Below are 27,180 nucleotides of genomic sequence, written 5' to 3'. Positions count from 1 at the left end.
GGGGAGGGGGGGAGGTTCCTCTCTGAGACTCTCTGAGGGGGGGAGGTTCCTCTCTGAGACTCTCTGAGGGGGGGAGGTTCCTCTCTGAGGGGGGGAGGTTCCTCTCTGATGGGGAGGTTCCTCTCTGAGACTCTCTGAGGGGGGGAGGTTCCTCTCTGAGACTCTCTGAGGGGGGGAGGTTCCTCTCTGAGGGGGGGAGGTTCCTCTCTGATGGGGAGGTTCCTCTCTGAGGGGGGGAGGTTCCTCTCTGAGGGGGGAGGTTCCTCTCTGAGGGGGGGAGGTTCCTCTCTGAGACTCACCCATCCTGAGGAGGAGAGCAGACGGTAAACTACACCTCTGTAACAGGCTCCCGCAGAGGTATCAATGAAAACAAGATATAATACGTGTTAAATCATCTTTAAACAGCACACTGTCACTCAGCCTCTGATTCTCAGACGTGAAGTGGTGTGACCAGTATTCACGTAGTCCATGGCTTTCAGGAACTCCTTTTCTTTTGTCCGGAGAGACCAGCGCCTTCCTGTTATTGGAAAATGCCGCTCCTGCTCCGGCGACACTGGGTAGTCGGGGAATATAGCGATGTGGCTTCTGAAGGCTCAGCGGGGCCCGGGCTCTTTCCTCAGAATCTCCACTCAGTCACCGTCGTAGTGAAGCTTCACGATGACGCCCCGGGGTTTTCCTCCCTTTCTCGGCCCGATGCTGCGCTGTGAGCGATCTCTCTTCACCTCCGTGTCCAGCTGCAGCCATTCTTTCCTAAAAATGGGGGAACAACGGAGCTGATCCAGATTTGCTGCATCATGACCACATTACTCAAATGTGGGCGGGCCTTACACCCACGGGCCAATCAGAAACGTTGCTGTCAGAAACAATGAGACGTGTTCTAGAAGCAATATGGTCTGTGTTTACACATACGGTGGCCCTGAAGTGCAAGTCAAAACAACATTTGACAAAACGCTACAGCATTTCAGAAAACACTACAGCATTTCCCCCACCTCGCCAAAAAGGCTGTAAAAGTGCTCATTCCCTTCACCTCCACCTACCAGTGTGAGTGCGGGTTTTCCGTATTGACTTTGATCAAAAGCAAGTACCGGTCAAGCAGGGGCGGCAGGGGCGGCAGTAGAAGCCTTCAGAGTAAATCGCCGGAACGCCGACACCTCCTCATCTCCACCGCTCCCATGTTTTATTTTGTGTTGCCATAAGTTAGTCTCTCTGCGTTTGTGCGCTGGGCGAATGCTAATGCTAATAATGCTAATGCGAGCATAATAAAATGGCAGCTCAACAAAACATTTCAGAGTTGTACGGGGCGTGGTTTGCAATTCGCCCAGCCAATCAGAACTGGGGCACTTTTTTCCCCCAGGAAAGTACCATCTCTCAGCAGGCACTAAACATGGCGGTAAAAGTTCCCGAGATTAAGTGCTCTTTTTGGTGTGAACGCGACATAAGGGGTACTAACGGAACTAAACGCGAAAAGTACGGTGAAAAGTACTCCGGTGTGAACGCGGCTATTGAGCATGCGCTACTTTAACCACGCCCCCCAAAAGGCTCGTTCACATCAAGCACGTCAATTTGCGTACTTGTACCAGCACCGCGCATTCATGACAGCATGGTACTGGATTGTTATATGATGGATTTTGATATTAACGAGGCGGCCGCTGCAGTTAGCAGCTAGCGGCTAGCTAGTAGTTATGCTAATGTGAACATAATTCGTTATGTACTTTTATATTACGCTGATCCAAGCAACAGAGCTTAATTTAGCATGATACTTTTGTGGGTTGTACATGAAACCACTTGGTAATATATAAAAAAATATGTATTTTGAAGTCTGTTATGATCAATTGTGAGTTAAATCTTTATCTAAAAAGTAAAGCTGATGATGGATTACTGTGGTGGAGTTAAAATAACAATAGCCTATTTCAACACAGTCTCACTCCCTGAACGTCCAGGAGCGACGCTTGGTCAGGGTCCCGTGACGTGCAGTTGGGACGCGCAGAGTCTCCTTCAGCTTCATAAACGGACGCAAAGAGCTTTAAACTGATTGCAATGTATTCCCATTGGTGGCGGTATTTGACGCTCATGGAAGCACCGCACCGGTCCATGTCGGCGGCTGTTTAAAGGCAATGTGAGCGTCCATTCCCATTGGATAACGGAGGATTGTACACCCGGAAGTAACTATTCTCCTTACTATCGATTGATTTTACAGTGATATCTGCACTACTCATCAACTCAAAAACACCAGATTATCCTTGTTAATTACACAACATTGATTGGTTTAAATTGTGTGCAATGCTTTTGTATTTTTCCCCTTCGATTCGGAGAAACAAATATTTTTTAGGATGGCAGAAGACACTACACTACCCAGAATCCCCAGCTATCGTTTAGGACTACACCATGTGCTCTGTTTGACAAACCCTGTGATTAGTTCTCAAGCTCTGTGATTGGTTGACCTCCAACTGCATTCCAATGAAAAAAAACGTTTCGTAAAAGATAAAATCATACTTTATTCAGCAGTGCTTACTTTACTCTTTGAAAGTCATCACATGAATGCATTGTAATAAATGGTTCGGCTGCATTAAATATTACACATCTGTCGTAGTTCTTTATTTATCTACAGAGATCGGCCTCAGAATAGACCGGAAACTATTCTTTTACCGTTCTGTTTTAATTTCACAATAAAGTTAGTAGTAATATTTAGTTTTGACATTATTGTTTTTTATGAACTACTAGACCGCTGGGTCATGTTAAGACCATCTTTTCTGTGTTGCTGTGGGTTTTTTACATCGCTTTTGTGTTACAAATATCAAAACAATAACAGAATATATCCGTCGTAAACTAAACCGGAAACAGCAGTATATTTTATTTTGTTAACACTGTAAACTTGACAGCTTTTTAACCCGCACCTCCTACTGGTTAAAGCACATTATTACACATTTAGAGTCATTGCAATGCAGGTAGATTGTGTTGCTTTTTAATGACTGTTTAAAATGCCTTTTTCTTAATGTCTTTCATTTTTGTAAAGCACTTTTGAATGTGTTATATTTGATGAAAACGTTTAAATATTAAGAGTATATACAAAATAGGAGGAAAGTAGAAGGTCAATGATAGAAATATAGAATAGAAAATATCAAGAAGATACTGTAAATGGTATCTAGAATAAAACAGTTTAGTGCCGGATGTACAAAGATATTAATAGGAGGATGTGCAAAACAGACAAACTAATTAGGCTTTATTTAAACATTAAATAATACTTTAGGTTAAGGTCTTCTTTTAAATAAGCAAAAAGCTTTGGGGGTATCTATATTAAGCCTGACAAAGTACTTAACGTTTAATATATTGCATGGTTTGTTTTGGGACTTGAGAATCAACTTTCCTGCAATGTTAACTATGTTGAAGCACTTATTTTAACTGATATTATACATATTTATTATACTCTTATAAGATGTATGTAGATAGAATAAGAAATGTGCAGAATATGACAGTTTAATGGTGGAGGTACACACATATTGATAGATCTCTTGTTGAGGAACCTATGACCCAAGTTTGTCATCATTGCATAACTACACCGTAGTTGTGTATATGATATTTCAATAAATCTTTGAAAATCTTGAAATCTTGAAATCTTGAAAGGGATGTGCAAAATATCCATTATACACAGTTTTTGATGAACAATTAGAGAATAACGAGTAATGAATATGCTTTATAGAGATCTGCAGATAAATATTTAGTCTTCTCAAGCACCAACTATCAAATATCTTTCCTGATTGTTGGCACTTGACAATCACCTTCACTGAATTTTACTCAGGTGTAACTAAAGTCTGATTTAAGGGTTGTTTATATTTCACATCATTAATCCAAATCTGTAAAGTAACTAAAATAAATGTAGTAAAAATACCAGGTTAACCTTAAAGAAAGCCCTCAGGATTATAAAAGACCCCCATCACCCCAGCCACAAACTGTTCTGTCTGCTGCCGTCTGGCAGGCGGTACCGCAGCATCCGGACTAAAACCACCAGACTCAGGGACAGCTTCATCCCACAGGCCAGAAGACTATTAAACACCTGAACTTTGAAACAACATCCATAACATTCATCTGGCTGCTACTTAGAAATTATTTATCTAATATATCATATTCCAATCACTTGTATATAGACTCTTATTGCACTATTTCACTTTTTACTATTTTTTTTACTATTTATCTTTTTGTATTTACTTGCACTATTTGTTCTGTGTATCTGTTTTATTGTGTTGCACTGTTGGAGGAGCCTGTGACCTAAGGGGGGGGGGGGGGATAGGACACGTTCGAGTCTTGATTTGGATAGTGTGCCGTCGATGGGTTTCATTCCATTTCAAAGTGCTGTTTGACGCTCCGTGTAAACTTTGCGCACTGCCACTCCAACATCCAATCACAGAGCTTGAGAACTAATCACGGGGTTTGTCAAACAGAGCACATGGTGTCGTCCCAAACGATAGCTGAGGATTCTGGGTAGTGTAGTGTCTTCTGCCATCCTAAACTCCGAAAAAATATTTGTTTCTCTGAATCGAAGGGGAAAAACACAAAAGCATTGTACACAATTTAAACCAATCAATGTTGTGTAATTAACAAGGATAATCTGGTGTTTTTGAGTTGATGAGTAGTGCAGATATCACTGTCAAATCAATCAACAGTAAGGAGAATAGTTACTTCCGGGTGTAAAATCCTCCGTTATCCGATGGGAATGGACGCTCACATTGCCTTTAACTGCCGCCGACATGGACCGATGCAGTGCTTCCCTGAGCGTCAAATACCGCCGCCGATGGGAATACATTGCAATCAGTTGAAAGCTCTTTGCGTCCGTTTATGAAGCTGAAGGAGCCTAGGAGCGTCCCAACTGCTGCACGCCACGGGACCCTGACCAAGCGTTGCTCCTGGACGTTTATGGAGTGAGACTGTGTTGATTTCTCATTGAAATGTGATGGATAGTAACTGTGATTGATAGTAACTGTGATTATTCATGTTAAGTACCCCACAAGTAACTAAAACGTATAGTAATTGAAGGAAAGGTGTCAAATGTTTTCATAAATACCAATATCACACACTACAACACAGACTATAACACCCCTTGTTGTTAAATACCAACCATGTGCAATATGTGCAATATATATGCCGCTAAAACTGTGTAATATACCAGGCTGCTAAATCCTCCAAACTGTTACAGGATGTGTATTTTGTAAAATGTGTAACTATTTTTATTATAATTTATTTTTTTTAATCTTTAATACTTTTTGTATGCATACTTTAAGTAACAGTAGGCTGTCTTTGGCTCTTTTCTGCTGTAACAATGTAAATGTATTCTGATTCTGAACTAATTGATATGTTTTTGTCACAGTTTGTTTCCCTATATTGTGACACTTGTTTTGTTTAAGATTATTTCTCCTTTTTTTACAGACATCCCCAACCATAGTGGAATCTGTTGTAAAGGATACAATACATCTTGTTATTTGTTTTTTGACAACAAAGGTTGTTCATTTGTGTGTATAAATATACAACACACTGGCTATATACATATATATATATACTATAATTAATACAATTAATACAACTTAAACTGTTAATTTGATTAGAGCTTTGACACATATATCTTTATTTATATATGTATAAGTATGACGACTTCCCCGGGCGATATCATATGAATCAAACTGGGTCAAAACGTGTTGTGCCCACATGCAAAGGTTGTACGCTCTGGCTTATCCCTGCGTGGTATTATATAGTAATAGCTGTCTCTGATGTCTCTGTTGTCCCTGATGTCCCTGATGTCTCTAATGTCCCTGATGTCCCTGATGTCTCTGATGTCCCTGATGTCTCTGATGTCCCTGATGTCTCTGGTGTCTCTGATGTCTCTGATGTCCCTGATGTCTCTGGTCTCTCTGATGTCCCTGATGTCTCTGGTGTCTCTGATGTCCCTGATGTCTCTGGTGTTTGGAGGTCTAACTGGAGGAAGAGGAAGTGAGAGTCGCTGTGAGGACACTCAGTACTCAGCACTTCTCCAGGACCCACAGGAAGACAGGAAGCTGTTTCTCAACATGTTGACGCTCAATAACATTTTCATACTTCAATGAACTCTTTATTTCAGGAGTCACATCAGACGTCTTAAAGCACTTTGAATAACACAGATATACACAGAGACCTCTCAGATACAGATATAATAAAGATAGTATGAAGCTCTTTAGGTTCAGCAGCCTGACAGACAGCACTGAGGGTGATCCTGGGTTAATGAAGCCCTCAGTGCTGTCTGTCAGGGGATTCTGGGTTAATGAAGCCCTCAGTCCTGACTGTAAGGCAGCTCAGGGTTAATGAAGCCCTCAGTCCTGACTGTAAGGCAGCTCAGGGTTAATGAAGCCCTCAGTCCTGACTGTAAGGCAGCTCAGAGTTAATGAAGCCCTCAGTCCTGACTGTAAGGCAGCTCAGGCATCACAGAGAGCTCTCCTCTTCCTCAAGTGATGTCCCCTCCTGTCTGTCCTCAGGTGATGTCCCCTCCTGTCTGTCCTCAGGTGATGTCCCCTCCTGTGTGTCCTCAGGTGATGTCCCCTCCTGTGTGTCCTCAGGTGATGTCCCCTCCTGTGTGTCCTGAGACTGGGACAGCTGAGGGCTGCAGAGAGAAAACGTTGAGGGAAGGAGACGTTGAGGGTCAGATAATTGGCCAGCGCTTGAACACATTGTACGTGATAGGCTAAGGGGCGGGACATCTCTAAGCTGTTGACCAATCAAAACAGAGCCGACCAGCTAACCAATCAGAGCAGACTGGGCTCTGGCTTCAGACAGAGGGTGAAAATAGGTGCTGCAGCACAGAGTATGATCATCTCAAAATTCTGACTTTTTCCAAAAAAAAAATATTTTTTCAAAATGTCTGACTTTTTTCAAATGATTAACAATTCAGATTTTTCCCCCTGAAAATTTAGGAATTCTGATTTTTTTTTCCAACATTTGGGAAAAAATAACCAATCAGAGCAGACTGAGCTCTGGTTTCAGACAGAGGGTGAAAAGAGCTTCTGCAGCACAAGGCTCTACAGATGGTGGTTCTTCTTCACGTGTTGCTGCTCAGGTTAACTATGATCTGTGAACACCTTCCTGTGTAATCTCAGCTGTTACCTGGCTGCGTCCTGCGCGGCCCCCCCCCTGGTTTCTATGGTGACGTCAGTGATGGGGATGATGTAGGTCGTGTGGGAGGAGCCTGCCTCCTCTGGCCCCACCTCCAATACCTGAGCATCGGGGCTTCCTGTAAACATCACACAGCGGGTGATCATTAAAGAATATAACGATGATAAATTGATTAAAAGGATATTAAATACCATGTTTCTGAGCGTCCGTCGGACCCCCATCAGCTCCCGGTGAACTCCGTCTGGATCTGAGCACAGCCGGACTGGACAGGAAGTCCTCCGTCAGCTGCAGGTAGCGCTGAAACACAACAGGAAGTCCTCCGTTAGCTGCAGGTAGCGCTGAAACACAACAGGAAGCTGAGTCCTGCTCAGAGACTGACAGAGGCCACCATCCACACCCTACCCACTCCCCTCCTGATGGAGTGAACTCCGTCTGTAGTCTCTCAGATTAACGAGGCTGCTTCTTCCAGGTGGAGGGGATAAAACCAGCAGGAGGTTTTGGGACGAACTCCCCTCTCTCCGGGAGAAACAGGAAATGAACTATAGACAACAACCGTTTCAAATCAAATGTATATGAAGTCCATTTGGTAACCTAGGTTCAGGAGCATGGCCACACCTCAACCCCATCTCTAATCACGGCCAACTCTATTCTCTCTAGAGCAGGGGTGGGGAACCTTTTTCCTCCCAAGGGCCATTTCAATTTTTTCAACATCCTCCGAGGGCCGCACAAATGATTGACCTCTGCTTAAAAATACTACGTGCACGGTGTGGCATGACCACCAAAACAGAAAGATATGGACACAAGATGTGAGCAAATGTATTTAGTTTCCTATCCATGTGGACATGATTTAAGTGGGGGGGGTCCTCACCTCCTCTAGGGGGGACCTAACCTCCTCTAGGGGGGTCCTCACCTCCTCTAGGGGGGTCCTCACCTCCTCTAGGGGGGACCTCACCTCCTCCAGGGGGGTCCGGGGGCATGCTCCCCCAGGAAGATTATTTGTTTTTAAATGTTGAAGTTAAAAGCATCAATCTGGTGCACTCTGAGAGCAACATGAGAGATCTATGGAAACATCTCTCAACATATGAAACAGAACTGGAAGCAGATTTATTTTATGGATATTTTACAAATCACTCTCCTTTCAAACTGTATTCTTGTTTATTAATAACAACTTTTTTTACTGTCATATAGTATTTTATACCTGTTTACTTTATTCTCTTATTGTTTTATAACTATAATGATCATATAAAGATGTGCCTTTACCTCACTGGTTGTAGAGAAAGCTTCTTATATTCGTTAGCATAGCTAGCTAACCAGATGCTAATAACAACAAAGTTATTGACTGTATGATCAGTATGACAGATGAGCAGATCGCCACTGGTACAGGTCCTTATGGGTACTGCAATTTTTGGAAGTGCCGGAGCCGCGTTCTGGTGCTCTCCGTCAGAACTGCACCCCTGTCAGACGAGACATATACCACGTGATGACACGTTAGGCTCGTGTTGTGTTCAAGAAAAACAGGCACTCGCTTGTTTAATTTGTTTGCGGTCTAGATTTCTTTAATTTTTTTCTTTTTTGCGTGTGTTTATAAATTACCTCGAGGGCCATACTAAATGGTCTCGCGGGCCGTATACGGCCCGGGGGCCGGAGGTTCCCCACCCCTGCTCTAGAGGCTTGATAACCCACTCTCCCTCAACACTCGTTGGATTGGAACAGCACTTGATGTGGCGGATGTAGGGTGTAGGGGGCAGTGTTGTAGTCAAGTCACCAATTCACGAGTCCAAGTCACTCTCGAGTCACCACTCTTCGAGTCCGAGTCCAAGTCCGAGTCACCAAGGGAGAGTCGTAGTCGAGTTCGAGTCCAAGTCCGAGTCACCCAAGGAATGTCCGAGTCGAGTCCGAGTCCGAGTCATCATTACCTGTGTTCGAGTCCGAGTCCAAGTCCGAGTCACCCAAGGAGTGTCCGAGTCAAGTCCGAGTCCGAGTCATCATTACCTGTGTTCGAGTCCGAGTCCAAGTCCGAGTCACCTAAGAAGAGTCCAAGTCAAGTCCGAGTCACAAGTCTTCATGTATTAATCTTCATGGATATATGTGTTGAAATGTAGCTGCTCCTCTACATTGCTTTTATCCTGTTATCCATGTTATACTAATCTGTCTATTGAACTGCTGTGAAGCCAGTTTGGCTACAATTCTTGTAATAGGTGCTATACAAATATAAAGCTTATTACTAATATTAATATTATTATTATTATTATTATATATAAACTATGTTTAAAATGAGTTACCTTTTAGAGAAGTGATTATATTTGTATGCCAATATTTTCCTATGGTAAAGTTTTCGTTTTGCACTTTTATTTTGATAGTAATAAGATCGGGACTCTTATTTTGAAGGAACTTTTACCGGTTAAATCGGTTTACTGATAAAGATTTAGCCCCAGAAAGCACATGGCTACTTAGCATGCAAAATGACGTCATTCTGCATGTTAAGTAGCCATATGCTTTCGTGTTATCGGCTGAATCTTTATGTATTGATTAGATCACGTTACTCTGATGATAGTGTTCAAGACAGCCTATATGTCTGAACTCGATGTTTAGAGTAATGTGTTACGGAGCCTTCTCTTCAATATTGTTTCCACATAGAGCATTTTGCGCTGCTCTTTTCCAATGTGGAAGCAGAATGTGTGAAAGCATACAGCACGATGCGGGGTGTGTCTCTAGACATCTTTAGACTGGAATAGCGGGGCCCAGTACGTGAACTCGCCTCGCAGCCGGTGCACACGCCAGGATAGAGGACATCAGACTCCATAGAAAACTTGCTCGAGTCCGAGTCCGAGTCCAAGTCGGAGCGTCAATGTACAAGTCGAGTCCGAGTCATCATGGGGGGAAAAATTCACGAGTCCGAGTCCGAGTCCAAGTCAGCGTACGCGATAATTCACGAGTCCGAGTCCGAGTCCAAGTCATCGTGCGCGAGAATTCACGAGTCCAAGTCCGAGTCGCGTCAATCAGTGCGGGAGTCCGAGTCGAGTCACGAGTCCCGAAAATCGGCACTCGAGTCTGAGTCCAGGACTCGAGTACTCCATCTCTGGTAGGGGGCGGTTTGGAATTGGGCTGAATTGATCAAGATAAGTCATGTGATACCTTCCTGTAGTCCTCCATCAGCAGGTTCCCCACCGAGACCACCAGCGAGGAGAAGGAGGGTCTGGACTGAGGACTCTCCGCCCAACACACCTTCATCAGGTCGTACCTGGGGAGAGACAGGAAGTGGCATCAGCTGTATGAGGCGTACAGAGGGTGGTCAGTGATTGGTGGGTTTGATGTTACATGTTGAGAGGGGCGTGTTCGGGGCGGGTCATCCTGTTTCCTGTCTTCAGAGACGAGCAGAAGTCCTGAGTCCTCGGCAGCTCGGGGTACGGACTCGCACCTGAAACACAGCGGAAACCATTTTGACACATGTTCCTCTTATTTCCCAGTGTGTTGTCATGGTTTACTGTTGGGAAAATCCTGAATGTCCTCTTCCAATGTGAGAGTAACATGATAACAAAGGTATCCCAACTGTAGCTGTGTACATGACAGGATGTATGATTACCTAGAAGAGCATCAGGACTGTTTTAGGCATATGATAGCTATGTGATTAACATGATGATTCAGCCTCTATGGAGATAGACATATGACAAGCATGATCATTTCTGACGTGGAGCTAATCTGAAGTAAACATTGAATACTGCTTTATATTCCTCCATCTTGTGACTGTGTAACTCCCTCTCTTGGATATCAGCATGTGAAGGACACTGTTCAGGAACTAGTTGATGCTCTGTATGTGATGACTACTTCCATTCTGGAGAGGATCACAAATACATGGATCCTGAGATTGAAGATCAAGCTGGGGACCAGTGATTATTGACATGTATAAGATTTTGAGAAAAAGTCAGAATTTTGAGATTTTGTGAGAAAGTCAGACTTTTGTGAAAGAGTCAGACTTTTGTGAGAAAGTCAGACTTTTGTGAAAAAGTCAGACTTTTGAAAAAAGTCAGAATTTGGGGATTTTTGGGAAAAAGTCAGATTTTTTAGAAAAAGTCATAATTTTTAGAAAAAGTCATAATTTTTAGAAAAAGTCATAATGTTTTTGAAAAAGTCAGAATTTTGAGATTTTGGAGAACAAGTCGATTTTTTGAGAAAAAGTCATAATTTGGGGATTTTGAGAAAAAGTCATAATTTTGAGATAGTCATAATTTTTTTATTTTTCGAAAAAGTCAGAATTTTGAGATTTTGTGAGAAAGTCAGACTTTTGTGAAAAATTCAGAATTTTGAGATTTTGAGAAAAAGTCAGAATTTTGCGACTTTTAGAAAAATTCAGAATTTTGAGATTTTTAGAAAAAGTCAGAATTTTGAGATTTTAAGAAAAAGTCAGAATTTTGAGATTTTTAGAAAAAGTCAGAATTTTGAGATTTTTAGAAAAAGTCAGAATTTTGAGATTTTTAGAAAAATTCAGAATTAGATTCCACCGGGTCCGTCTGCGGCGCGTTACGACCGCGTTACGACCGCGTTACGACCGCATTATGACCGCGTTACGGCTGCGTTACGGCTGCGCCACGGCGATCGCGGCCACTCTAGTCAATGGGTGCTATTCCACCACACGCGGCGCGTTACAGCTCAGAAGCGTCCCAGAAGCGGCTCGGCGCAGGGCTCCTCTAAAATTAGGATGAATCCTATTTTTGATGCGACGCAGCCGTAAGGTAATGTCAGGCAGGCAGGAAGTGGAACGTTCAGAGCATATATAGCATATATATATATATATATACACACACACACAAACTCATTTTGCAGACCCTATCCCTCCGTAGTCTTTCAAGTAGGAGGAGAAATGCCAGCGTTCTCCTCCGGTTTACAGGCACTGTGTAAATTATATATATAGAATAATTATGATGATGAATGCATTTTTTTACCACTAAAATACAGCAACACATCTTTGATTCATGTCGTTTATAACTGGAATATTACAGTTATTATTAACTTTGTCTGTACAAAGTAGCCTGTCCAGGAAATATGCCCAAATCAACAAAAACTGCGAGCCGGCAGGCAAGACGCTCCGCTTCTGAAATGCTTCTGAAACGCGCCTGGTAGGGTATGACGCCGGAGGAGGCCGGACCAAAACCGCGGCGCAGCCGTAACGCGGCGCAGACGGACCCGGTGGAATCTAGGGGTAACTCCTTCTCTTGTATGTCAGCATGTGAAGGACACTGTTCAGGAACTAGTTGATGCTCTGTATGTGATGACTACTTCCATTCTGGAGAGGATGACAAATACATGGATCCTGAGATTGAAGCTCAAGCCGGGGACGAGTGAGATCTCTCTAACCCTTACCCAGAGAGAAGAGCTCCCACAGCAGGACCCCGTAGGACCAGACGTCGCTCTGACAGCTGAACAGGTTCTGGAAGAGGCTCTCCGGAGACATCCACCTGACGGGCAGGAAGCTCTGAGGACATAGGGCTGGCTCAGAGCAACTCAGGGATAAGGTTTACACGTGAGAAAGATAAAAGAAGGTTCCTCACGGTCCCTCTGGCGATGTAGTCCTGGTCCTTCATCAGGTCTCTGGCCAGACTGAAGTCACAGACCTTCAGCAGCTTCCCCTCACAGACCAGGACGTTCCTGGCTGCCAGGTCCCTGTGGACGACCTGAGGAAACACACTCATATACTCACTGAGGAGGACACACACTCATATGCTCACTGAGGAGGACACACACTCATATACTCACTGAGGAGGACACACACTCATATACTCACTGAGGAGGACACACACTCATATACTCACTGAGGAGGACACACACTCATATACTCACTGAGGAGGACACACACTCATATACTCACTGAGGAGGACACACACTCATATGCTCACTGAGGAGGACACACACTCATATGCTCACTGAGGAGGACACACACTCATATGGCGCATTTCCACCGCAGGCCTCGCTCGACTTAGTACGGTTTTGTTAGGCCTTGTTAGGCCTGGTTAGGCCCGGCTCACTTTAATGCTGCGCTTCCATTACAGTTTAGGAACTGGGGCAGTAACTATAGTAACGCAGTGTAGGCGGAGCCGTGACGTCATCTTCAATGAGCACCCCAGAAAAACAACACAGCCGTTAGCTGTTAGCACTCAGAGCTCAGAGCTCCTCATATCTGTTCAGAAACTAGACAAAAGTTAAACAAGTACAAACCACAGACTGTCTGTGTCATGGCGAGTACAGTCGCTGGTTTATTTATGTCTGTAGGCCGTTGTTGTGAGTGTGGACGGTCGGAGCATACACTGCGTTAGCTTAGCCGATCTCCATTTAGACAACACGCATTTTAAAAGGTTTTTCGCCTGCCGTCTGTCTGCAGACTTCTCCAAACATTAATTCATGGTTTTTACTAACCGGTATCAGTATGTTGTTACTTCGGCATCATTTTGAAACGTGTATTACAATTAAATCACGGTCAAATATGTTCATCTTGTTGTAGTTGTAGCCCCCTTGCCAGCGATTCTCTCTCTAGTTTAGCAAACTCAGCCCGACTCAGCCCTGTTTGTTGGCCCCGATAGAACCACGATTTTGTCGGGCCAGAAAAGAGGTGAAAAAGTACCCCCGGGCCGGAACTAGGCCTAGTGGAAACGCAACCAAAGACGGGCCCGGCACGACACGGCACGCTTAAACCGTGCTCCGCACCATGGTGGAAATGCGCCAATATACTCACTGAGGAGGACACACACTCATTTATTCACTGAGGAGGGTCCTCTGAGGACACCTCTTTCAGTCCTTCAGACCCCCTACCAACACACATTAGCATTAGCATTAAACAGCCACAAAGAGGAGCCCCCTAGGAAAAGCTCCTTCCAAATAACATGTATTATTCTGGTTATTGTTAAAGACTCATTTCAACACAAAGCAAGGAGAAGGAGAAGGAGAAGGAGAAGCAGAAGGAGAAGGAGCAGCAGAAGCAGTCAGAGACTTTTTTGCTGAGTCGCAGTTTATTCTGCTGACCGTACGTTTCTGGAGGACAGGAAGTCCATGGCCTGGGCGATCTGGAAGGAGAAGCTGAGGAGGTCCATGAGGCTGAGGGGGGGGGGCGGCGCTGAGGGGTTGCGGTGCCTCCTGCTGGCCTGAAACACAAACAGCACCAACACAAGGAGACCTTCAGCCTGAATCTGTGTCACTTTCACAGCCTCATGAGAACACAAACCTCTGCTGCTCATTGAACGCATCATGTGAGAAACCTCTCTATTATACAGCCATTACACAGACTGTGGTTACACAGGGTCACCCTATTATTACTGTACTCAGTGTACTTGTATTGCAGTGTGTGTACCTGTCGGTGTGTACTTGTATCACAGTGTGTATACTTGTATCACAGTGTGTGTACCTGCGGGGGTGTACTTGTATCACAGTGTGTGTACCTGCAGGTGTGTACTTGTATCACAGTGTGTGTACCTGCGGGTGTGTACTTGTATCACATTGTGTGTACCTGCGGGGGTGTACTTGTATCACATTGTGTGTACCTGCGGGGGTGTACTTGTATCACATTGTGTGTACCTGCGGGGGTGCACAGCTCCTCGTACTCCGCAGGCTGGATGTGGGCGGGGCTTAGCTCTTTCACGGTGACGTACTGAGTCTCTGAGGTCATATCCATGTAGCCTCCATCACCATCACTGAGGAGACACCTTCATTAGACAGGAAGGTGTGTGTGTGTGTGTGTGTGTGTGTGTGTGTGTGTGTGTGTGTGTGTGTGTGTGTGTGTGTGTGTGTGTGTGTGTGTGTGCGCGCGTGTGTGTGTGTGTGTGTGTGTGTGTGTGTGTGTGTGTGTGTGTGTGTGAAAAAGTGAGTGAGAGACCTCTTTGTGTGTGTGTCGCTCTGCAGGAAGGTGTGTTTGTTCCTCTGCAGGTAGTTCACCAGGTCTCCATGACGACAGAACTCAGTGATCAGATAGACAGGTCCTGGAGAGACAGACAGGCAGACAGGTGACTCAGTGCCCCCCCCCCCCCCCCCCCCCAGACTGGGCTGGTGTTTGTGATGTGGGTCTGTTTAAATAAAGTTTGCCTGAATAACGTGCACACCTCCTCTCGTGCACGCTCCCAGCAGGTTGACCAGGTTCAGGTGAGGACCGATGTGCATGAGGACCTTCAGCTCCGAGACCAGGGACTGGACCCCACTGCGCTCTAAAGACACACACACACACACAGACAACCACACACACACACACACACACACCATTTACAATCTTAGTAATCAGACACACAGACAGACAGAGAGACAGACAGAGAGACAGACAGAGAGACAGACAGAGAGACAGACAGACACACAGACAGAGAGACAGGCAGTCAGACAGACAGACAGACACACAGACAGGTACTTACGTTTCACCATCTTGACGGCCACTTTAGTGTTAGAATGAGAGTGAATCAGGTCAGAGACGCTCGCCTCAACAACACGGCCGAATGCCCCTGAACCCAACACCTGACCTGCAGACAGACAGGTAGAGAGACAGACAGACAGGTAGTGAGACAGGTAGAGAGACAGGTAGAGAGACAGAGAGAGAGAGACAGGTAGAGAGACAGGTAGAGAGACAGACAGACAGAAAGGCAGAGGGTATTACCTAGTACTACGTTGTCCCGGGGTATTACCTAGTACTACATTGTCCCGGGGTATTACCTAGTACTACGTTGTCCCGGGGTATTACCTAGTACTACGTTGTCCCGGGGTATTACCTAGTACTACGTTGTTCCGGGGTATCTCCCAGCTGTGGAGGTCCAGGATGTTCTGCGGTCCGTCCGGACTCACCGACTCCATCAGCTTCCAGCGGGCCTCGTACCGCGGCTTCTACCAAACAGGAAGTACTGACGTCACCAAACAGGAAGTACTGACGTCACCAAACAGGAAGTACTGGCGGTACCCTGAGGTACTGCAGGTATCATAGTACTGATAATACTAAAACAGAATACTGACCTTTCTCCAGAGGACGATGAGGACGATGAGGAAGAAGATGGCGATGACGACCAGAACCAGAACTGCTGCCAGAACCAGGACCTGAGACAGGAGAGCTGGAGGACAACATGGACAGGGTTACAGTACACAGCAGTACACAGCAGTATACAGAAGTACACAGCAGTACACAGAAGTACACAGCAGTACACAGCAGTATACAGCAGTACACAGCAGTACACAGCAGTACACAGCAGTATACAGCATTATACACCAGTTACTGTTTTTAATTTAATCAGCCATGTAACAGCATAACACAAATTAAAATGCTGCTTTGTTACAGTGTTTAACGTAACTGTATGAATTGCAATACAAACTAGAGAATGCAATTCCTGAAGAAATTGCTAGTGGGAATGCTTTATGCTGAAAAGCTGACGCTAAACTGCTATGCTGAAATGTGATGTGTAAGAAGAAAGTGAAGAATTTAGATTGAAATGATACATGAACACTGGGGGATTGAATGTGTGATGAGAGAAGAAAAGAAAGTAAAAAAGCTTGGAAAAGCAGCAGAATATTTGAACTGCAAACTATTGAACTAACTTGATGACGAATGATCTGTCGCCATGGCAACGGTATTTGATGACACCCCATAATACGCTTAGATGTGTTGATGGCTGCATCGTTACCAAACCTGTGAAGTTTTGGGCCGTTTGGAGCATTTTCACTGAAGTTATGACAAAACCGTGTTTCATAGCGAGCATTGTGTTGCCATGGAAATGGCATTTGAAGAAATTTCAAAACTGTCACGTAGATGTCTTCACGGCTGGACTGTTAGCACACGTGACATTTTAGCACTTTTTGATCATTTTCATAGGAGTTATAGCAATATCGTGTTTTACGGCGAGGGATGCGTTTCCATGGCAACAGCTTTTGAGGAAAACTCACTAATGGCACATAGACATGTTGAGGGCTGGACCATTAACTGTCATCTGAAGTCTGGTGGTCTGAGCATGTCAGTTGGAGTTATGACATCATCGTGTTCCATGACACAGGTGTTTATATTTGAGCTAACGAGGTGTCCAGAGATCAAAGGTTTCCATGTGCAGTAATCAGTGAGAGGAGAGCATTTGCATTGTTCTGAATGAGAGATAAACCTCTTACATGTGAACGTTTTGTTGAAGAACCATAACAGATATCGGTGAAATTTCGAAGCGTGCAGCATGTCAAGGAACTTGAGCAGCAGAAGTGTACTTTTTGTGTACTTTCGGGTTAATAATGTGGCCTTTTTGGCAGATTAACTAAAGGTGTGCGACTGCTGTGGTGGGGAAAGGTGAGGCTGAACTTACAATGGGCTTTAATGGAGACATGTTGAAAGTTTTTGTCACTTCATGCCCTCAAGAAGCATTTTGTTTAATTATTTTTGCTTAATCTTTTTTAATTTTTCAAGCTACGAGATGTTTTCCTACGTTTGTCATGAAAAATGATGTCTCAGGAATGTAGGGTTTGGGAATTATGGCAGGTTTAAAAGAAAATATGAAGGCAAAATTAAAGCTGTCCTCCACTCTACGCTGTGACATCACGCACTCTAAAATCTGAAGAAGGCCTCTTTACCAAGGTCTGAACAAAGTTTAATATCTCAGATTTAAAAGTTGTGTTACATGAATAATGTCAGAAAGATGTGTAACATTTTAAAGTTGGAATGAGGTTTCTGAGTGAAAGTATGAATGAACAGTTAGCAGTTGAAGTCGCATGAAGATTTTTCAAGTCTGAAGAGTTTCTCCATTGACTTCAATGGTTAAAAATGGGATGCATTATGGGATGTATCTCTGGAATTATGAAAGTTATGATTAAGAAAAGTAATAGCCATCGATTCCTGACCGAGCTGAAAGTTTTGATGTTTGAACGGAGTTTCTGCGATGTGGAATGTGGGAGAAGAAGAGGTGCAAAATAACCCGGCGCAATAATAAAGAATTTCGTGCGTAGCATAAAATACAGTTTCACACCTCTCTTTGTGTGTCTTTATTATGACGTAACAACTAGGCGACTATTTTGAAAAACTTGTCGACTAGTAAATATTGGTAGTTGTGAAACCCCTAGTACTCAGTAGTACACATCAGTACTCAGCAGTACACAGCAGTACACAGTAGTACTCAGTAGTACACAGCAGTACACAGAAGTACACAGTAGTACACAGTAGTACTCAGTAGTACACAGCAGTACACAGCAGTACGTACAGGAGGACTGGACGTGGCGGTCTCTTGTTCGACGTCCTGCAGAGTTTCTGGCTTCACAGCGAACAGCTGACACTGAGGTGAGAGCCTGCAGACTCAACACACTGCGCACCTGCACACACACACACACACACACACACACACACACACACACACACACACACACACACACACACACACACACACACACACACACACACACACACACACACACACACACACACACACACACACACACACACACACACACACACACACACACACACAGCTGTCAGTCACCTTCTCCATGATGACATCACTCTGAAGGTGTCTCTGGTTACCGTGGTGATGCCTATGTCCTTGGTGACGTTGTCCTCAGAGGCTGCTGATTTGCTCCTCCAACCGCCAGTCACATTACTGCACCTGTAGGAGGCAAACACATTACCATGGCAACCTGGGTCTGACAAGTGGCTGTGTGTGTGCGTGTGTGTGTGTGTGTGTGTGTGTGTGTGTGTGTGTGTGTGTGTGTGTGTGTGTGTATGTGTGTGTGTTCGGATCAGGGGGTCACAGGTTCAAACCCCACTGCAATCAGCATGTCGTTGTGTCCCTGAGACACTTCACCCCAAAGTGCTCCTGTGGGGATTGTCCACAGTGTTGAGTATGTAAGTCGCTTTGGATAAAAGCGTCTAACAAGTGACATGTAATGTAATGTTTGTGTGTGTACCTGTGTGAGCTGTGACAGGTGTACCAGGTGATGTTGGGGGGCGGAGCTCCCTCAGCGACACACAGCATCTCCTGACTGCCGACCTCCGACAGAGACGTGATCCTGGGGGGTGCTACACACACACACACACACACACACACACACACACACACACACACACACACACACACACACACACACACACACACACACACACACACACACACACACACACACACACACACACACACACACACGTAAACATACATACGCACACACCCAGGTAAACTACCTGTCTCTCTCTCTGTCTGACCTTTGACCTCCAGATTGAAGACGACCTCCTCTGCTTCGTCTTCATTGGAAACGCTCGCCGTGTAACTTCCTGTCTGATGCAGCCGGACTCCAACCAGCGTGAGCGTGCTCAGGTACCTGCAGCATGACATCATCACATGACATCATCACATCATCACATGACATCATCACATGACATCATCTCGTCTCTGACCCACCTGCTTCCTGTCAGGTGTGTGGTGTTGACGGCACTAGTTTCCGTGGCGACGGTGTTGTTGTCTTTGGTCCAGAGGACTGTGGGGGGGGGGTGGGCGTCGGCCTCCACACTGAGCGTCACCGTGTGATGAAGGAGGGCTGACAGGTGAGTCTCACCTGAGGGCCAGAGCAGCAGATACCCCCGCTCTGAGAGAGAGACAGTGAGAGTGAGAGAGAGAGACAGGCAGTGAGAGAGAGACAGTGAGAGTGAGATAGTGAGAGTGAGAGAGAGACAGTGAGAGAGAGACAGTGAGAGTGAGAGAGAGAGACAGGCAGTGAGAGAGAGAGACAGTGAGAGTGAGACAGGCAGTGAGAGAGAGAGACAGTGAGAGAGAGAGAGAGACACACACACACAAAATGATGAGGGGCCGTACAGGTCCTCTCACACACATATATATTTATACTCACACATTCATACATTGTCACTCACATATTTATATGTGCATTTTGCTCTCGTGCACATTCATTCAATGTTTACATGTAATATGATACATAATATATGCATGTCTGAAGACACTATATGTATGAAGAGAAGAGTGCATGTGAGACTCGCGGAAGTGATTTCAAAACAAAAGCACTGGTTTGCTTGGAACGGTGATAATATTATAAACAAGGGGAAACAAGGTGAATTGAGCGATCACACACTGAGCCCAGAACACTGACGTTATTAGGGACTGTAAATAGAATAGGCCTGTTTCTAAGATGGAGGACATTGTTAGGGACTGTAAATAGAATAAGCCTGTTTCTAAGATGGAGGACATCGTTAGGGACTGTAAATAGAATAGGCCTGTTTCTAAGATGGAGGACATCGTTAGATGTAAACTATGCAGCGCTCACTCAAATCAGCTGCTCTTCATTTTTATTCCTGCTATATTTGATGATAATCGATACAAATATTTGTTACCAAAAGTTCTTAATAAAACTCACACTGTTGGACTCGGTACTAGTTTGACTGCTACTAACAATACATTGAAGTACTTTGACTGTGTACTTTGTGAGTAATCCTCTGCCAGAGTCCCCTCCATAGTACATCATGCATGTTTTCTGCTTTCTTTGATGAGTGATAAAAAGACTATTTTACCATTAGTTCTTAATGATACTGATAGTGCTGGACTCAGTAGTCTTACACCGGCTACTACAATACAATGAAGTACTTCTAGTGTGTTGTTTGTTGTTGTTGTAATCCTCTGTCAGAGTCCCCTCCTGAGAACTAAATCAAGCCACTTCTGCTCAGTTTGATGAGGGGAAAAATGATTTTTTTGCTATTAGTTCTTCGTGAGATTGATCCTGTTGGACTCAGTACTACTGAAACTACTCCCACAAGTACTATGAAGTACTTACTGTGTACTTTTCCAGTAATCCTCTGTCAATGTCCCCTCCTGAGTACAAGAATGAATGTTTCTCTGCTACTTTGAATAAGCGTTAAAACACCTTTCTTCATGAGACTGATATTGTTGGACAGAATATTTTAAGAGGATGGTAGACATGATATCAGCAATACTTCCAGTCAGTACTCCAGCAGCAGCATTTTACACCTTGGAAAGTCTTTAGAGACTGGCCTTCAGCAAACTGACACACTCTGTCACTCTTGTTGGCCTCTTATGAAGCTGCTGTCTTTTAAATATGATTATTTCTCTGCTCCTAGTTCATTCCTCTCAGATTCTTCCATCAGTCCCAGTCATCGCATGTCAGTCAATAGAGCTTCAAAAAATGTGTCCAATTCAACAAAAGGTTTTTTTGTGAGTGAAGGCCAGAGCTAAATCATAGAGTGTTTGATTGTGTAATTACAAGGTGAGAGAAAATAAATCCACATCCTCCTATGAAACCTATTTTATTTCCTTGTCCATGTTATACTTACTTGCATTAGAACATTTGGATGTTGAACTACATGCTGAATATCTTCCCCAGCCTCAAGGAAATACAATAAAATAAATGGATTCATAATTTTAAAAAATTGATAAAAATGTATACATTAATAATGTTGTGTGCAAACATTTCAAATTTAAATACAAAAGGAAAAAAGTTTACTTTTGAAATGATTTCTCACAAAAACCTTTCTAAATTATAGTAAATTATTTAAAAAGGGTTTTAGTCAATATACGTTTTTCTGCCTAAAATAGTTTAAATTGAACGTAAACTATATCAAACACCACATCCATGGCAATTAACCCATTTCTGCCCGCTATTTAAATTGACTTTGGTTGAAGTTAATACAAATAGTCATATTATATATATATATATATATCATTGATGCAGTCTTTCTGAACACTTATAAATAAAATACTGCAAATGAAGAATATGTTTAACCCTTTAACAGCCAGCGCAACCATCTGGTAGAGCACATTTTGTGTCTTGATATCTTGCTGAAAAATAAATAAAAAAGTTTTACTCCATCTGATTCAGCCAGCTCTGCCATTTGGTTGACATGTTATGCACAAAACAACCTCTAGATGTCACTGTGGTTCGAATAGAAAGCCCTTCAGCTAGCTTCAACTGAGAAAGTTGGCATGCTAAAAATCACTGCTGAAGAAATCACTCTTTTTGGTCAACTTTTGTAAGGTAACCATATCATCTTTGACATATTTTAGTGTCAGAGCACTTACTGAACATATTTAGATAAATTGATGCACAAAAAAAGTTTTAACAAGGGTGTAATTATTTTTTTGAAAATATGCTCAACCAACCGGTCTAATTGGCCTTTTATGGTAAACTAGCAATATGACTTTTTCAGAGTTTCAGAGATGTTTTCCAATAAAATATGGTAAATGAATGGCTAGATTCATGGTAATATTACTAAATCTAGTAATGCCTTATGAGTCTCAGAGTGAAAGAGCGATAATCATTTATATAGCACCTTTCATGCATGGCATTCAGCCCAAAGTTGCACACAGATGAGCAAGTTAGGCCAAAACAGGATATAGACATTTGCTGTTAGGCCAGTGGTTTCTTGTTAGGCCAATTCAGCATATACAGTAAGATGAGCAAGTATTTTTTTATTATGAAAAACACTTTACATTACTTTTTTACATTTTTTTATTTTTTACAATTATAATTAATTATCTTTTATGAATATGTCTGGTTGTATATATTGCTCATTTTCCATAAAATATATTTTTTATTTGAGTTTGATGCAAATACTGTACTGTATAGCAGTGGTTCTCAACTGGTGGGTCGCGACCCAAAAGTGGGTCGCGGACCCGTTTCAAGTGGGTCGCGGATGTGTGAGTGAAGAAAAAAAAAGGTGAACATTTTTTTTTGAATTTTTTTTTTTTTTTTTTTGGGAAAAAAGGCAAACTTTTATTTTGAAGAACCGATTCTCTAATGCTGTGCATGCAGTAGGCGTTGGACTGGAAGTACCGGAGACCATAAACGGGTTTGAAAACTTCTGTCACGTAGTGATCATCTTCTCAATAAAACATCTCTGCTGATGTTTTTTCGAGTCTTCTGGCCAATCGGAATCAAGATTGTTGCCGGAAGTTCCCACGGAAAATAACTTAGCGGTAGAACTATTCTTTATACATCCATGGGTACAACTTCAGATAGAAATGAACACATAATGAAATATGACCCCCGATTTGATGATTGACAGGTCACAGAACAATGGGAGCTATCTACCCTTACCCACAATTCAAAGTAAGTCACACAGACTATCTCCTCTTTACTCTTCTCTCAGCAAGCTGTCAGAACTAAGTGAAAAACAAACAATGGCATAAAATATTATTAATATGTATGATTTATTTATTTTCTTCTCAGAGTGTACCAGAATGCGTAGTTTGTTAGTATTTCAAAAAATCTCCTGGGGGAGAATCCCCCCAGACCCCCTGCTGGGGTTGGGTTTTCAGCATGTGTGCCTTTTTATATAGTTCAGCTTTGATTCCATCATCTCATTGAACCTTTTTTAAAAGCATACTTTAGTTCTGTGAAGGGATATATGCACTGTACTTCACTTTTATTAATATTGTATTCTGAAAAGCGTATATATTACAGCACGATTTTTTGTTGAATAGATTTGAGTGCTTCAAAATGTTGGGTCGCGATGTATTGACCAAGTAAAAAGTGGGTCCCGAGGCCTGACCAGTTGAGAACCACTGCTGTATAGGATGATTGTTGAAAATGCACTTTTACCATAAAAGGCCAGCTCGACCAAAAACAAAACTGTGTGGTCAGTCAAAAAAGGAAAAATGTGTTTGTGGTTATTTGTGGCCCATTGGATAAAAAAAATGCAAACAAATAATTTTTCCATAGCTTTTTTCTTGGTCTGGTTCACTCTAAAAAACAATTCATGGGGTTAGTAGATTCCACTTAAAGGGGACCTATCATGCAAAATGCACTTTTGTACGTCTTTTATACATGAATATGTGTCCCCGGTGTTCCAGGGAACTCACCAAGTGTCAGAAAACACAACCCTCTCTATTTTCCTCCATACTCTTTTTCTCCCCCTCTTCTGACAGCCCAGCAGCTGATCAGAGCACGGCTCACCTCTCCTGCAGGGGGGCGTGGTCAGCAGAATCAGACCCGTAGACAGCAAACAGCACATAGAGCGAAATGAGGCATGGCTAAAATGCATGATCTGTTTGGTATTTTGAAAACAGAAACGTATAAATATACCTTATATAGGTATGGCCCTACAATATATCATTTAAATATAGCATGATAGGTTTCCTTTAAAGTGGACCTATCATGCTATATTTAAATGTTTGTCATCTGCTGGTGGACTAACCAGAGAGAATTACAGTGCTTGCCTCGACGGGGAGGGATTGCATTGAATTAAAGCAGCAGGAGCAAACGCTTACCTCGGGGAGGGAGAAAAAAAGCCACAGCGGAGAATAAACAGAAGGGTAACCATGGTAACTATGGGCGGGAAGTCTTCTTTGCTGCTTTTGTGGCAGACTACAGCGCCACTTACAGGCCTGGCATATGTACTACAGCGTCTCCAGCGCTTTCGAGTGGCAATGGCCGGCCGTGGCCCAACCCCACATTCCCCTGATAGGTGGAGAGTTGGCCCAATAGCCGTAGCGCCACCGTCCTGACGTCAGGAAAGTGTTCAAATCTGGATCAGTTTTTATCAGATCCGTTGCAGCCCCTTTTTTAGAGATTTGGCGATGGAGGAAAATAGAGAGGGTTGTGTTTTCTGGCACTTGGTGAGTTCCCTGGAACACCGGGGACACATATTCATGTATAAAAGACGTACAAAAGTGCATTTTGCATGATAGGTCCCCTTTAAAAGAAACAACTTTTTCAACAATGTTCTCCTTTTAAGGATGATTCGGTGGAAAGAATAAGAGAGGTTGCTATCCGGTGCTTGGTGGTGTGTCTTTGTGAAAAAGAGGATCTCTTCAAGGAAAGCTTGAGTAAGTAAAGAAGATGCGTAAATCAAACTGTAACTCGTGTTAACCTGAAACACAATGCAATGTTTTCTAATCTGAGTGCACCAAAAACACTGAAATGTATTTTCTAATCTACTTATTCCAGGAAGGTGAAGTGGAAGTTAGCAATGAGGTGCTGAAGACTGTCTTGACCAGGGCTGCAAGAATAGTGATTGAAGGACAGAAGCCCTTCAGATCTCGGATGCGTCCAGAGCCTGTGCCTGTGGGGCTAATATACGCACTCAACCTGAGCTACCCCAAAGAGATGTTAAAAACGTGGAAGCAGGTTCAGGCCTTTGTTTTAATTTGTCTACTTACTTTTATTTCATATTTGAGAACCTTTGTTATAAAAAGGTCATTGTGTAACAAACATTTTAAAATAAACTGTTAACAAGTGGAACTTAAATGTGTATATTATTTTGACTCAAAGAAATGAGTTTCTAATACTCAAACTAATGAAGGTAATAACTTGCATGGACATTTTAGAGTAGTATGGACTTAAATAAGTAAATTACATTTAAAGGTGGGGTAGGTAAGTTTGAGAAACCGGCTCGAGATACACTTTTTGTTATATTCCATGGAATGCTCTTAACCTGTTAAGCCCGAGAGACCCCGGTACCGGGGCACTGCCGCAACATCTTGCAGGAAACAGTGTCTGAGGGCATGTTCATTTAATAAACTATGAATGTTTTATATCCATGTAACGGGAAGAAACTCATCCAACTGATCATTTTTTTTATTTTTCAAAAGAAAACCCACAATGCTAACACTGAGCCTCTACATTATTTTGTATGTTGATGCTTTGGCAACATTGTTTCGTTTAACTCTGTGTGTGTGTGTGTGTGTGTGTGTGTGTGTGTGTGTGTGTGTGTGTGTGTGTGTGTGTGTGTGTGTGTGTGTGTGTGTGTGTGTGTGTGTGTGTGTGTGTGTGTGTGTGTGTGTGTGTGTGTGTGTGTGTGTGTGTGTGTGTGTGTGTGTGTGTGTGTGTGTGTGTGTGTGTGTACTGACCCAGCACTGTAATGGTGACGTTCTTCTTCGCAGTTTGTCCCTGCAACGTCTCCTGAACCTCACACACATACACACCTGCAGGATACACACACATACACACACACACACACACACACACACACACACACACACACACACACACACACACACACACACACACACACACACACACACACACACACACACACACACACACACACACACACACACACACACACACACACACACACACACACAGTGTTACACAGTGAGTCTCTGCTCCCCTCAGCACTGTCTGTCAGGAACCTACCTGAATCTTCCACTGTTGCCGAGGAGATGTTCACAAAGGAGCGAATCTGATTGGGCAGGAAGTCTGTCAGAGGCTCCACCTCCTGAAACACCAGAGACAGATTTATAATACAAGAGAGACAGATAGGTAGTGAGAGAGACAGGCAGACAAACGGGTACCTGTCTGCGGGGGAAGTCCCAGGTGAAAAACACCATGTCGATGTCTCTCACCGTGCAGTTCACCATCAGAGACTCACCCACCTTCAGCACCGAGCGAGAGACAGACAGGTACACCTCCACCTGCTGAGGGACTGAGAGAGAGACAGGTGGTGAGACAGGTAGACCTCCACCTGCTGAGGGACTGGGAGACAGACAGGTCAATTCTGAGAAAAAGAGTCAATGTCCTGTGCCTCATCACTCCACTATAGAACATGGAGGATCAGATGCCACTGATCTGTGAGAGGGAGACAGGTGAGACAGGTGAGACAGGTGAGACAGGTGAGACAGGTGAGACAGACAGGTGAGACCGGTGAGACAGACAGGTGAGACAGACAGGTGAGACAGGTGAGACAGGTGAGACAGACAGGTGAGACCGGTGAGACAGACAGGTGAGACAGGTGAGAGAGACAGGTGGGGACAGACCGGTGAGACAGACAGGTGGAGACAGACAGGTGAGACAGGCAGACAGGTAGAGGTGTCTCACCTACGATGCTGAACACGTAGTACACCTGGCTCTGTGACTCCGCCCCCCCCCCCGGTGGCAGTGCAGGTGTATGACGTGTCGTTAAGTTTCCCGGTGAAGCCCCGCCCCGGCTCGTATGTTGCCGTGGTGACGGGGGTCCTGCTGTGACGCTCGAACAGAGAGACGTTGAGCCGGGGGTCAGAAACACCGCAGGGGACGGTGTCCTCCAGCCCCACCTGCATCACCACACCTGAGAGCCTCGGGACAAACCACTCCTCTGGACCTGAGGGGGGGTAGAGAGCAGGGGTTAGCATAGCATCACCA

At 43.8% G+C, this 27,180-nt stretch overlaps 1 protein-coding gene across 1 annotated transcript in view; it reads right to left on the bottom strand.

Annotated features, from left to right (window-relative positions):
* Window positions 1-6,081: 6,081 nt before the first annotated feature.
* Window positions 6,082-27,180, bottom strand: part of LOC117490686 (platelet-derived growth factor receptor beta-like) — a 24,182-nt gene continuing 3,083 nt past the window's right edge. Inside the window, 25 exon segments of the mRNA XM_034140465.1 lie at window positions 6,082-6,619; window positions 7,120-7,246; window positions 7,320-7,425; window positions 10,264-10,369; window positions 10,447-10,546; window positions 12,487-12,598; window positions 12,675-12,797; window positions 14,145-14,222; window positions 14,224-14,258; window positions 14,689-14,804; window positions 14,987-15,089; window positions 15,210-15,311; window positions 15,510-15,614; window positions 15,861-15,972; window positions 16,099-16,193; window positions 18,309-18,417; window positions 18,626-18,707; window positions 19,009-19,120; window positions 19,301-19,416; window positions 19,497-19,680; window positions 25,908-25,982; window positions 26,197-26,278; window positions 26,355-26,485; window positions 26,878-26,929; window positions 26,931-27,139. Of these exon segments, the coding sequence (XP_033996356.1) occupies window positions 6,442-6,619; window positions 7,120-7,246; window positions 7,320-7,425; window positions 10,264-10,369; window positions 10,447-10,546; window positions 12,487-12,598; window positions 12,675-12,797; window positions 14,145-14,222; window positions 14,224-14,258; window positions 14,689-14,804; window positions 14,987-15,089; window positions 15,210-15,311; window positions 15,510-15,614; window positions 15,861-15,972; window positions 16,099-16,193; window positions 18,309-18,417; window positions 18,626-18,707; window positions 19,009-19,120; window positions 19,301-19,416; window positions 19,497-19,680; window positions 25,908-25,982; window positions 26,197-26,278; window positions 26,355-26,485; window positions 26,878-26,929; window positions 26,931-27,139 (2,750 nt within the window). The 3' untranslated portion in view covers window positions 6,082-6,441.

This window comes from Trematomus bernacchii, unplaced genomic scaffold (genome assembly GCF_902827165.1).
Source record: "Trematomus bernacchii unplaced genomic scaffold, fTreBer1.1, whole genome shotgun sequence".
Taxonomy (NCBI): Eukaryota; Metazoa; Chordata; class Actinopteri; order Perciformes; family Nototheniidae; genus Trematomus; species Trematomus bernacchii.
Note: the sequence above shows the minus strand (reverse complement) of the source record. Positions and strands in the feature narration are given on the sequence as shown.